This window comes from Gopherus evgoodei, chromosome 2, assembly GCF_007399415.2.
Source record: "Gopherus evgoodei ecotype Sinaloan lineage chromosome 2, rGopEvg1_v1.p, whole genome shotgun sequence".
NCBI lineage: Eukaryota > Metazoa > Chordata > Testudines > Testudinidae > Gopherus > Gopherus evgoodei.
The window spans coordinates 203429100-203442834 of NC_044323.1; the positions used below are offsets into that span (position 1 = coordinate 203429100).

Sequence of the window (13735 nt, forward strand, 5' to 3'; positions counted from 1 at the left end):
AATGGGAGTGCAGAGCCGGTGCTGGGACAGTGCATGGAGTCCTGTGGCCTTCCTGCCTAGAAGCCGGACCTTCTGCTGGCTGCTTCTGGGGTACAGCGTGGTGTCAGAAAAGGTAGGCACTAGCCTGCCTTAGCTGGGCAGCACTGCCAATGGGACTTTTAACATCCCAGTTGACGATGCTGATTACGGCAAGGTGACCCAGTGCCTTACATGCCACAACCCAGTAGTGGGTTGCAACCCATGGTTTGCAAAACACTGGCTTAGGTAATCAAACTTCAGCTTCTGAAAACCAGGAAATATAGAGTGAAGGGACATACCAATATAACCTTAACTCTAGCCCGGGGTGGGCAAACTATGGCCCCTGGGCTGGATCTGGCCCACCACCTGTTTTAATTTGGTCCCCGAGCTCCTGCTAGGGAGTGAGGTCTGGGGCTTGCCCCACTCTGGTGCTCCAGATGGGGAGCAGGGTCAAGGGCTGCACCATGCGGCTTCCAGAAGCAGTGGAACGTCCCCCCTCCAGCTCCTACGTGTAGGGGCATCCAGGGGGCTCCACTCTGCATCCTTCCCCCATCCCAAGTGCTGCCTCCTCAGTTCCTATTGGCTGGGAACTGCGGCCAATGGGAGCTGCAGGTGCAGCACCTGCAGACGGAGCAGCACACAAGAGAGCCACCTGGCTGCGCCTCCATGTAGGTGCCAGAGGGAGGATATGCTGCTGCTTCCAAGTGCCACCTGGAGCCTGCACACTTGATCCCCCTCCCCACAACCTTACCCTCTGCCCCAGGCCTGATCCCCCTCCTTCCAAAGCCTCGGTCCCAGCCCAGAGCACCCTCCTGTACCCTAAACCCTCATCCTCAGCCCCACCCCAAAGTTCTCACCACCAGCTGGGGCCCTCATCCCACCCAGAGACTCCTGAACTCCTTATTTCTGGCCCCACCTCAGGGCCTGCACTCCCAGCCAGAGCCTTCAACCCCTCCTTGCACCTTGACCCCAATTTCATAAACATTCATGGCCTGCCACACAATTTCTATACCCAGATGTGGTCCTTGGGACAAAAAGTTTGCCTACCCCTGCTCTATCCCTCTGGAGCTGATTACAGCCACTGGAAATTAGCTGCATACACTCCAGCTGTATTAGGTGTAGCTGTATTGAATGAAGGGATTAATTGGAATAGCTTGGCATATCTGTGATTGAGAGTCCTGCCTCCCTTAGAGAATTTGATACCCACTCCCTGCCTTCTCAGCATGTGTGGTCTAAGGAAAGATGTGCACCTGTACTTTGAGATATTGCCTCATTTCAGTACTGGCTTCTTAAGATTATATCAGAACTTGTGTACAGGGATGATCTTGCCACAGGAACTGTCAGCACAGAGGGGAGATATGAGAGCTAGCTGCAGCGATAGGTAAGTGAAAAAAAGATCAGATGGCATTTTGTGTGTAAAGAGACTAAAATGACAGGGCCGCTCCTGGTCAATGCAGCTCACTCAAACAGCTCCCAGCCCAGCAAAGAGGTGTTTGAGTCTATGCCAGCGGCCCCTTGCTGTGCTCCCCAGGGAACACGCCCTGCTGGCAAAGGCAGCAGGCACACATGGGGCTGGACTTGGGCAGTGCTCCCACAGGGCAGAGTTAAGGTGACTCGGGCGCCGGTCGCTAGGCACGTTCCGGCGTTGAGCGTCGTCCCGCGCATCGCTCGGGAAGCCGCCGCTCCGCCTTCGCAGCCAGTCACACCTCTCAGGCCTCCGAGCCCAGCGCGCGCTGGGGATTGGCGGGGACCCCCGCGCGACACGAACAGGGCTCTGGTCCTCCCGCCGCCGCCGTTCTCCCCCACTCACAGCGAAGCGGGCAGGGAGCGCACTGTCTGTCCCGCCCCCTCCCCACCTGTGCGTTCTCCCATCCCGGCCCAGAACGGATCGTGACGTCAGCCCAGGTGCTTTCCCTGGGGCGGGGTTTCGACTGCCCCGGGTAGGCGGAGGCTGATTGGCTGGGAGCGCGCAGGCGCATTACAGCGGCGGGGACTTGCGCTCGCCGCGGCGAACTGTGAGGCAGTCAAAGACGGAGCGCGCGGCGAGCTGGGACTTGCGCTCGCCGCCGCTCGTGCTCTGGGCGTAGCGAGCGAGTGAGAGGTTATGAGCCTGCAGGACTCCAGCGGCCACGCTCGCTCCGGCCGCCGCCATGGCATCTTCCATAGAGCAGGAGTTCCAGGAGATCGACAGTGCTAACGACTGGCAGGCTCGCTACCTTGTGAGTGAACGAGGGACTCCCTTTATCGGGGGCGGGGGAGGGGAGGAAGAGACAGGCGGCTCTGGCCGGCACGCCCGGCGCTTTTCCTGTACTGGGAAGCGGAAGTCGTTGGGCCACGGCTTGGTTTCAGGTGCGCGCGGCAGCGCCAGCACCAAGCCGTGTGACGACACTGCGCATGTTTCAAGAAGGGGCGGGTGACGGGGGGGGGGAGAAGAGCGCCGTGGAAGGCGCATGCTCCATGAGGAGACCGGAGGAGGTGCACAGGGCTGATGGGATCACGCATGTGTCCATTAGGAGGGGGTGGGCGTATTACGAGTGTGTGGCTGAAGTGCGCATGCTCCAGCGGACAGTGTAAAATTGACATGCGCACGCGCAGCGATGAGTTTTCGTCTCCCGACGCCCCCACTTCCTAGACTGGCCTCTCGGGCTCTGCCTGCTGAAGCAGTGCCTCGATGTGCTTGTCAGGCTGTTCTGCTGGGCTCTCCTCTGCCCTTCGCACGCTGCTGACCCCTCTCGTCCTGGGTTTCGGTCTGCGGTGGTATAGAGCAATATCTGTGAAATACTCCCGAGTTAGCAGGGGGCTGCCAGCTTTTCAGTGGGTCTGGGGCATTCATGCTAGTCCCTTGGTTTACAGCATAGCGCCAATATTCTGGCAGCGTTAATTGCTTGTAACGATTTAATGGCACAGCCCGTGTATACCTTGGACCACATAACACGTTTTCATGTTACTAGAAATTGCATGATATGTAGTAATTGCCTTTTAATGTCCTGGGTCACTTGAATCAGAGCAACTGTGTCCTATTTTTGCAAAAATAGTAGTGATTAATAATAATTTACACTCTCCTTTGAGTTAAGGTTTTATAAAATAGCTTTACAAACATTCTGATCTAGCTGGCATCACATCCCACAGAGGTATTAGATATTAGGCGTGTTCTACAAATGAAGAATAAGCAGCACTAAGTGAATGTGACTTGTGAAGGCCTTGTCTACACTGCTACTTTACAGCACTGCAATTTACTCACTTAGGGATGTGACCCTTCCCCTCCTTCCCCTCCTGGGTGCTGCAAGTTTCAGTGCTGTAAAATGCCAGTGTAGACAGTGTTAGGAACTACTTCCCTCCTGGGGGTGTGTTTTGTACAGCACTGGTGCTGTGACTGCACAGCCATTAAGACATATGTAAAAGTCAAATAGCAAACCTGCTTACTTCCTATCCCATTATGCTGTGCTTTCATTCTGCTAAACTAAAATCTCAGTGTATTTTATTCATAAACTTTATATTTTTAAATATATGCAAATAACATACAGTATCTGAAACAGTGAAATAATATGAAGATATAAATTATTAAGCAAAATTTCACAGATGGCAAAGTGTACCAGTAGTAGTTCTGTAACCAATATTGCCCACCACTACTAGCAAAATGTATACAGAATATTGCATGGTATATGTCCATGGTGTGTAAATTATCTTTCCTAAATCACCTTAATTTTATTAAAATAAACCTGATGGAATAAATTCACATGAAAATGTTAATAGCAAAAGCTCTGGAAGGCTTTTCAGTTAGTTACAGATTTTCTGTTCTGAATTCAGCTATATTTTGTAGATATTTCCAAATTCTGCTATTCTGGTATTGTACACTGTGAAGTGTTTTCAGTAATCTCTTGAGCAATTTTTAATTTATCTCTGCTCCTTAAAATGTTTGGTTTTGTTTGTAATATTTCTACAATTTTATTATATAAATATAAAACCAGAGAAATGGTTTTTTGTGACAGAGGCAAAAATTTTTATGCAAGTATTTCTGTTCATATGAAATTACTTTCATCATTGACATATCTTATATATGTGCTAAAGTATTACTTGCTTTCCTACCCCCTCCTCCTGTGTCCCAAGCCTCCCCGTATAGATGGATAATAAATACTGGAGGCAAGCGAAACTGTGAATTATGCTCAGGGAGTTTGCAAGGAAAAATTCAATAGGTGAAAGAAGGTGGGATTTCCTTCCTTGTAGAATCAGCCCTCCAGTTCCATGGATTTGACATTGTGGAGAAATTCCGTGGATCTCTGGGGAGAGATTAGGAACTTCTATAGTAAGACTGATTTCTTTGTGCTATGCCCTGAGGTCCATGCAATGATGACTCTCTGATTAGCATTTGTCTGTGTGGATTTGCTGTGAGATGATGCTGCTCCTTGATCATGTCCCTCCCAGTTGTGGAGCCCAGTTCAAAGGTGGGAGCTTTTGTGATATTGGAGTGAGAATTTGGGGGGTGGTTGGGGTAATTTTCCAACAGATTTTTGGGTCATTGTAATGGTATCCTCTGCTAATTTAACTTCTGTGGCAAATCAGAGGGGTTGGTATGTAAACATATTGAGAGAAAAGGGCTTAAAGCAGTGCATTCTGATCAGAAGTTTCTTTTGAATACTCTTGTTGTTTTTAGCTCTTGTATCTCTAATAGATTGATCTACTCCAAAATTGTCAGTAAATGTGCACTAACCTTTTTAAGAGAGACTTTTTAAAAATAAGAATATTTATTTTTATGGAAAACTACACAACACGCATCACGCAGATTTTTAATGCACAATTGTTTATATGTAATGATATTTCAATAAAAGTTGCAATATTCATATCTGACATCCAAGTTCATTTTAGGTTATAGTTCCATAGAAATCCTCTCTGATTATGCCTGTGTTCAGGAAGAACAGTGAAGACGACAATGTGAGGAGATTTAAGGAGAGTGGGGCTTTTTTGCAGTGAGGATGATGCAGAAGGTAGATGGAAGGAAGCCCATAAGGAGGTTACAATAGTCAAGACAAAGAGTAGTCAGGACCCCTGCAATGGCTTTACTGGAGAGATAAAATTTTTTGAGTGATGTAGGACCTGATTGTCAGAAGTAGCAGCATCACTGATAGGAAGGAAGGAGAGAAGACTTGACAAGGTGTATTGTAAAGTTTAAAAAAAAACTTTATCTCCTCAGATATAACTACAGAAAGACTACAAAAAGTCTGTCACCCTTAAGCTCAGCAGACGCCTGGCACTCTAGCCATCTTTTCTATTTGCCTGAATTAGATGAATGTGGGGAAGGGCACAAATACAATGTATAATAGGTCTTGGAACATGTTGGTAGAATTTTTTGTTTCAGATGGTGGAGGAAGTAAGCAAGGGAGCCTTTTAGACTTGATTCTGACCAACAAGGAGAAATTGGATGTGAATCTGAAGGTAGAAGGCAATTTGGGTGAAAGTGATAGACTCAAGATTGCTGAGGAGAGTAGAGGGAGGAATGAGAGTAGCAGAATAAGGACAAGAGATTTGAAAAACGCAGACTTCAGCAAACTCTGAAAACTGGTAGGTAAATTCCTGGGAAGAACATCTAAGGGGGAAAAAAAGTCGGGAGAGTTGGCACTTAAAGATATTAAAGGTGTAATAGGAGACTAATCAAAAGAGAAGGAAAGATGGGAAGAATAGTAAGAGGCCAATATGGCTCCATCAAGATCTCTTTAATCATCTAAAAATCAAAGGGAAAACTACGGAAGTTACTCTGGGGGGAATTCTGCGCCTAAAATCTATGCACACAATGTTTAAAAATTCTGCATAGTTTTTGTCAAAATTATACACATAATCACTCCAGTTTCAGTTTTCGTAATTTATTTCAAAATATGTCAAGTATGCCAACAATACCGATTTTAAAAAGAGAAAAATTCTCTCAGGAGTAAAGAGTTTAAGAAAAAACGCTATGACAACCCTGAGCCCAGCGACAGGGCACCCTCCAACCCAGACACCCGCACCTACTCCCTCCTGAGACCAGCTGTGGGGCACCTTCTCCCATCAGAGCTCAGCTGCAGGGCATCCTCGGAGCCCAGACACGGTCCTACCTCTCCTCAGAGTCTTTACTTCTCCGAGCTTCTTTACTGTTGTGCTGTGGGATGTGGTGTGGTGCTGCCCTGCCCTTCTTCACCCTTTGCGAGAACTGGGTCTCCTGGGCTCTCTTCTGTCCCCGGGTGGATGAGGATCAAGCCGGGCAGCCAGAGTGTGCAGAACTCTGGCTGCAGAACCTCCATCCCCGCTGGACTGGGTACTCCAGTCACTGTGAGCTGGAGAGCTGGGCTCTGCAGAGTGCAGCAGCCCCTAATGGCTGCCAGCAGCTCTACAGCCCCAATTCTGTAGTGGAAACATGGAATTCTGTGCAAATGCTGCATTGCACAGGGATGCAGAATTCCCTCAGGAGTAAAAAAGAAGAATAGACAAATTGCTAAGGATGAATAGGACAAGCATATAGGGACAAAATCAGAAAGGCTAAGGCACAAAATGAGTTACACCTTGTAAGGGACATGAAAGACACATTGACAGACTCTCTTCATACCGAGGAGCAAGAAAAGGATGAAGGAAAGTGTAGTCCACTCTTTAGTGGGTCTGATAACAGATATCAAGAAGGCCTGAGAAGTTTAATACCCGTTTTGCTACAGACTTCATTTAAAGATTAGTTGTGACCAGATGCTTAACGCAGTTAACTCTAACAACAAAGTGGAAAGAATACAAGCCAGAATACGGAAAGAACAGCTTGAAGAATATTAGATGTATTCAAGTTGGGAGGCCTGACAAAGTTCATCCAAGTGTACTTAAAGGAATCTTGGAACTGTTAGCAGTTGTCTTTGAGAATTCATGGAGGACAGGGGAGGTCCCAGAGGACTGGAGAAGGGCAAATATAGTACTGTTCTTTTTAAAAAGGCTGACTGGTCTATACCCGAGGTCCTCTTTGTTCCCTGACTTCCGTACCTGGAACAAATTATTAAACAATGTTTGTAAGCACCTGCAGGATAATATCATTATAAGAAATAGCCAGCATGGATTTCAAGGATAAATCATGCTAAATCAACTTAATTTCCTTCTTTGTCATGATTCCTGGCTTAGTGGATTTGGAGAGGGGGGCAGTAGACATGATGTATCTTGGTTTTAGTAAGACTACTCACCAAATTGTTTCCATGCTGTTTGTGCAGCGTTAACTGACTAGACAAGTGTAAGAAGCTGATAGTTCTAAATGCAAATATTCAATAGTCAAGTTAAATGCTAAGCACAAATGAGCAAAGGTGAACCTGGATGAACTAAAATATGATTATATTAAAATGTTAATTAATTGGCTTGAAGATGCTCTTTTTTGCTGTGCAGAATGTTACTCAGAGTGAATTGAGGATTTTATTATTAAATTGTATGTTTTTGTACTTTTAAGGAAATTCGGCATAAAGCCAATGACTATCCTCATAGAGTTGCAAAATATCCAGAAAACAGAAATCGAAATAGATACAGAGATGTCAGCCCATGTAAGTATATCTCCTTTGCTCAGTGTAATTAAATGCATAATGAAAACAGATTTTGTCTCTAGAGTTGTTGCTCATTTTTCCTTTTCAAAGAGATTCTTATGAACCCTTTATGTATAACCTAAAATGATTTGCTTTTGAGATGTATCTGATTTTGTGTTTAGTTTTAACAATAGACATATTGGTCCTTGTAAACTGGCTTGCATAATTAAAATATGTATGTTTTTGGGGAGAAATAAACCAGTGGCTGTTATAACACACTTAGAGTGATTATTGGTAGTTATAGACACTGTGTACAAATATATAAATGTTTGTGAGCAAGCAAGGTGGACTAATTTTAAATCACTGATTCTAATCATGATTTAAATGAACAGGCAGGCAACCTTGATTTACATAACCAATTTCCATCTTGTTTTGCATTTGTATTTCTTTTCCTAAAGAGAGGTTGATTTTTCACTGGTTTCTATAATTAATCATGTTTAATACAGTAGTGCTTAAGGACCAACCGAGAATGGAGTCCCATTGTGATAGGCACTGTACAGAGTTGTCCCTGTCCCCAAAGTGCTTACAATCTCTATAGACAAGACAGGCAGAGGGTGGGTGAAGGGGTAGAACAGACCAGCAGAGTAAACAATGTTATGTTGGCAAATGTCATGTTAGTGCCAAGATTCTGTTTTGCGGGGCGGGGTATGTGTCAGATGGGTGCTTAGGAGGGGATTAGTTAAAGAGAAAGGGACTGAGGGGAACAGGGCAGGAGAAAAAAGCTGAGTAAAGAGACGGGGGGGCGGAGGGGAGGGGTTGGATCAAGCACCCAGTCAGCACAGGGTGGAGAAAGTCCAGCCGTATGTAGAAATGTCTCTGAATCTCCAGAAATCCCTGATTTGGCTGCTTCTGCTCTTACTTGTTGGAGTCTCTCTCTGTAGTTTCCCTGAAGGTTAGATCACTTAGGGTGGGGGCAAGGCACAGTATCACCTCTGCTCTGAGTGCCAAGAGAGTCAGGGTGCTATCTCTTGTACAGTTCTGGGTCCAAGGGAATGCTGGGAAAAAGGTGACCCTGGCTGTGCCCCATTTTACCCCCTCATCCCAATACAGGAGTCCTTGCTTTGGCTGCTTCTGCTTTTATTGGCTGGAATCTCTGGCTGGCCACTACTTTGCTCTAATTTTGAGGATGCGCCATAGCTGTGCCCCTTTATTTAAATACTTTTATGGATTTTATAAAGGTATCTTACGGATTCTTATATTTTTACACTTTTTATTATGTTAGAAAATAGTGAATGATGTTTCTTAATTACTAGATGATTCGTTTTGTTACTTATGAATTGTCAAGCTGCATTTGGAGGGAAATTGGAGTTAAATTAAAATCACAAAACCAGCATTTTAAAATTAATTTTTATTAGTTAAATGAAACTACCTTAACTGTGCTGGATATGTAAGAAAAAAATTAAATGGAAAACGTGTATTGATAAATTAAAACTGATTTATTAAGCAAAGGAATTCCGGTCTGTAGATAGTGAATTGAACTGATTGTTTCCGGTCACAATATCTTTCAAGACTTTAGGACTAGTAGATCTCATCCTCTCCCACCTAGTATATATTCATAGAGAAAAATAATTTTTTTCCAGCTCCCAGTCAGTTTCTCAGTGTTAAATGAACTAGTAGTTGAACTGAACTAGTTGGATAAACTGAAATATAGAAAATATTATCTTTGCCTCTGCAGAAGAGGCTACTGCTGTCTAAAGCTGGTTTTGCACTTCAACAAACTCATTCCAGGTACTTGGCCAATGACTTCCACTAGTCAGTGTTTTGACTTTCTTTAAACCTTTGGCAGCACTTGAACATTAGTTCTTTATTTAATTTAAATGATTTTAATAGCCTATGCTAAGTTTAGGCCTTAAATTTGATTTAAATCTGAACCTCTCTCGTGCGTCCCCCCCCCTCATATTTATCCATTCTTATTTTGGTATGTGTGTCATGTGTTGCTTGCTAAGATATTTTTAGGGAATTTCCTCTGATAACTTTGTAGCACTATTTGAATTAGTGTTGATCAGTCTTTTAACAACATTTAAAATACATGTTGTCATCATCTGTCAGAATTAGTGGCCTTTTTTTTTTGTTTGTTTGTTTTTTTTTGCGTTTTTTAATGAATTGTCTATATTTAAGGGTTTGGCATGACATCTCTTCTAAAGAATTTACAGAACTTTTTCAGATAATGTTTTCCATGCCATATCAGCTTGAGTGCCCTTGTCTTATGTCTATCTGCTATATAAAAATATGAATGATTTAATCAAAACTTGTTACCTCATCTGAGTCCACTATCATAACTCTTGTTCAGAAGGAACAAGACAAGTCTTAATGCTACTTCTTTGGGAATCTGGGTCTAGAGGCTCTCAATATTATAGACAAAATAGGTTAATGGTTTATGACCCCTCTTTTAATTTTAGGTTTCTCCTACATGATGAAGACGACTCAAAAGGCACCATGGCTAGTGACTGGAGCATGAACCTGTAGATCTAGAAACTCATGTTCTGTTTCCAGTTCTGCCACTTAGCCACAGCCACATAGTGAATAAGTCACTTGAGCCAAAACTGATTTTGAGAGCTCAGTCTGACATACTTGGGGTCTTATTTTTGAGAAGCTCCGAGTACCTGCATTTCCAATTGAAGTGAGTGGTAACGGCAAGTTGTTGACATGTCTCAAAATTAGGCCCAAAATATCTTAAATGTAGGCAACCAAAATCAGTGGCTGTGAAGATAAATTTGGTAAATATCTCGATCTCAGTTTCTCAGTCTGTAAAAATGAGGATATTATTCTTTTGTGCTTTGAAATATCTGGATGAAAAGTATATACAAGTGTAAAATACTAATAAAAAACATTCATCTTTATGGAGCTAGTAGTAGTAAGCTTCTGGTTTTAGTTACTTATAGCTTTGCCAAACTTTGACTATTAACTTTAACTGTTCTATGCTTTGGTCTCTGTTTTATGCTGAATTTTTCTGGTAAGCAATAGCAACCTAACTTAACGACTTGGAAAGATGAACTGAGGAGGAATAGTGTGTGGTTTTTGTGCGTCATGTCCCTTTCTATAAAAAGGTTCAGCACCTCCGTGGATTGGAGTAGGAATTCAAAATTAATCAGAGATTTGGTTCTGAAGTCAGAAATGCCTTTTACTGTAGCTGTGAAAATCCACCAAGCTTTGGCCAAGTTACAAGGCTTTGAAAATTATTTGGTTATGCCCCACAGAGCCTGTTAGAAGCTTGCTGCTAAAAGTCTGTGAACATTGCATCTGAACTGAAGATCCTGCTAGACCCCATAGACATTCCTGCATTCTGACTGACTGAGCACTCTCTTGGGTCTCATTGACTCTCCATCTGCTCTGGGCATGTTTCCGTGCCCTACAGAACTAGAGCTTCAGAGAGATGTGACCTCTATCCCTTTGGTGTTGGCAAACAAGTGCTGAGAGAGAACTCAGGGTGAGAATGGTATTAGTACTGTGGTTTTAGACCTCCTTACTGAGAAAAGCTCAATACAGTTTGCTGAGGATGAAGACATATATTGTTCCCTTTTCCTGTTTTACAGATGGGCTAACCGGGAGATGGCACAAGTAGAGCAGATAGAACTGGTATACCAGACTCAAGTCTCAGCCACCACTGCAGAATGAATGGGCTAACTCTGCGTTAGATAGTGCAGTTTGTAGCAATTAGATCCTCCAGAGCCAGGAATAGAACTGAGGAGTTCTGAGTCCCAGCATTCCACTACTCTCTAGGAAATAGTGTGTGAGCTGCTGGCCACATATGTTCATACTTCTTCCGTAGTTGCTCCGCAGAGGATAAATATACTACTTCTGTCAGTTGCTTTTTTAACTGAAGCAGTAGAGGTCTGTGCTGTGGTTCTGGAAATCCTGGATTTAAACCCTGCTGATGACCCTTGGGAGGTAGAACAGTATGGTTCTGCACAACAGAACTTGTTTTTCAATTTTTGTAGCTAATTATCTGCAAAAACTAGATTAAAAAATGTAGTATTAAGACCATGAAGTCAAGCACTCAAAAAATAAGGAAATGCTAGCATTAAAGTTGCCTGTGCAAACTTAGTGCCTGATCCAAAGCCCGATGGTATCAAAGGGGATCTTTCATATATAGGGACCATGGTGATAATCTAATCTGACCTCCTGCACACTGCAGGCCACAGAACCTCATAGACTCATAGACTTAATGATCATCTAGTCTGACCTCCTGCACATCACAGACCACAGAATCTCACCCACCCACTCCTGTATCTGAGCCATTTAAGTCCTCAGATCATGGTTTAAGAACTTCAAGATGCCGAGAATCTTCCAGCAAGTGACCCATGCCCCACACTGCAGAGCAAGGCAAAAAACTCGCAGGGCTTCTGCCAATCTGCCCTGGAGGAAAATTCCTTCCCGACCGCAAATATGGTGATCAGCTAAACCCTGAGCATGTGGGGAAGACTCACCAGCCAGACACCCAGGAAAGAATCTTGGAAATGCTTCATAAAGTCCCCAGACCCATGTCTACTCAGTATGCTTTATTAATTACGAGTAACTCTCACCCACCCACTCCTGAAATAGACCCCTAACCTCTGACCAAGTTACTGAAATCCCCAAATCATGGCTTAAAGACATCATGTTACAGAGAATTCACCATTTACACAAGTTTAAACCGGCAAGTGACCCTGCGCCATGCCGCAGTGGAAGGTGAAAAACCACCACTGTCTTGCCAGTCTGACCTGGGGAAAAATTCCTTCCCAACCCCAAATATGGCAATCAGACCCTGAACATGTGGGCAGGTACCTGGGGAAGAATTATCTGTAGTAATTCAGAGCCCTCCCCACCTAGTATCCTGTTTCCAGCCGTTAAGGATTTTTGCTACTGGCAGTTCCCGATGGGCCACATGCCATTGTAGACAGTCCCATTATATAGTCCTCTCCATAAACTTATCAAGCTCAGTCTTGAAGGTAGACTTTTTGCCCCCACTGCTCCCCTTGGAAGGCTGTTCCAGAACTTCATTCGTCTGATGGTTTGAAACCTTCACCTAATATCGAGCCTAAACTTGTTGATAGGCAGTTTATATCTGTTTGTTCTTATGTCCACATTGGCGAATAACATAAATAGCTCCCTCCCTCCCTAGTATTTATCTCTCTGATGTGTTTATACAGAACAATCACATCTCTCCTCAGCCTTCTTTTGGTTAGGCTAAATAAGCCATAGTCTTTGAGTCTCCTCTCATATGGAAGGTTTTCCATACTTTGAATTATCCTAGTAGCCCGTCGCATCACCTGTTCCAGTTTGAATTAATTTTTCTTAAACCTGGGAAACCAGAATTGCACGCACAGTTCCAGATGAGGTCTCAGCCCTATAATGGTACTAACTAGGGCTGTTGATTAATTACAGTTAACTTACAAATGTTTTTTGATTAACTAAAAAAAATTAATCATGCATAATTGCACTGTTAAATAATAGAATACCAGTTGACGTTTATTAAATATTTTGGATGTTTTTCCACATTTTAAAATATATTGATTTCAATTACAACACGGAATAGAAAGTGTACAGTGCTTACTTTATACTATTTTTTAATAAATATTTGCATTATCAAAACGATAAAAGAAAAAGTATTTTTAAGTTCACCTCATACAAATGGTGTTGTGCAATTTCTTTATCGTGAAAGTGCAACTTAAAAATGTAGATTTTTTTTTTTGTTATATAACTGCACTCAAAAACAAAACAATATAAAACTCCTCCAGAGCCTACAAGTCCACTCAGTCCTACTTCTTGTGCAGCCAATTGCTAAATGAAACCAGTTTGTTTACATTTACAGGAGATAATACTGCCCGTTTCTTGTTTACAGTTACCTGAAAGTGAGAACAGGCGTTCACATGGCAGTTATGTAGCTGGCATTGCAAGTTGGTTTTATGTGCCAGATATGCTAAACATTCATGTGCCCCTTTATGCTTAGGCCACCATTCCAGAGGACATGCTTTCATGCTGATGATGCTCGTTTTTAAAAAAAACAAAACCAGAAAAAAGAGTTAATTAAATTTTGTGACTGAACTCCTTGAAGGAGAATTGTATGTTCCCTGCACTGTGTTTTATCTACTTTCTGCCATGTATTTCATGTTGTAGCAGTCTCTGATGACCCAGCACATGTTCTTAAAATGAACAACACTTTCATGGCAGAT

The 13735-nt window shown here is 43.3% G+C and overlaps 1 protein-coding gene across 5 annotated transcripts in view; it reads left to right on the forward strand.

The window, feature by feature from the left end:
* Nucleotides 1-1993: 1993 nt before the first annotated feature.
* PTPN2 (protein tyrosine phosphatase non-receptor type 2) overlaps nucleotides 1994-13735 on the forward strand; it is a 58012-nt gene continuing 46270 nt past the window's right edge. For 3 of the 5 annotated variants that reach the window (XM_030552710.1, XM_030552708.1, XM_030552711.1), the window contains exons 1-2: nucleotides 1994-2237; nucleotides 7454-7544. In XM_030552710.1, coding sequence (XP_030408570.1) covers nucleotides 2169-2237; nucleotides 7454-7544 — 160 coding nt within the window. In that variant the 5' untranslated portion in view covers nucleotides 1994-2168. Of the gene's footprint in view, nucleotides 2238-4360; nucleotides 4461-7453; nucleotides 7545-13735 lie in introns of those variants that run through there. The other 2 variants (XM_030552709.1, XM_030552712.1) reach the window with 2 other exon arrangements.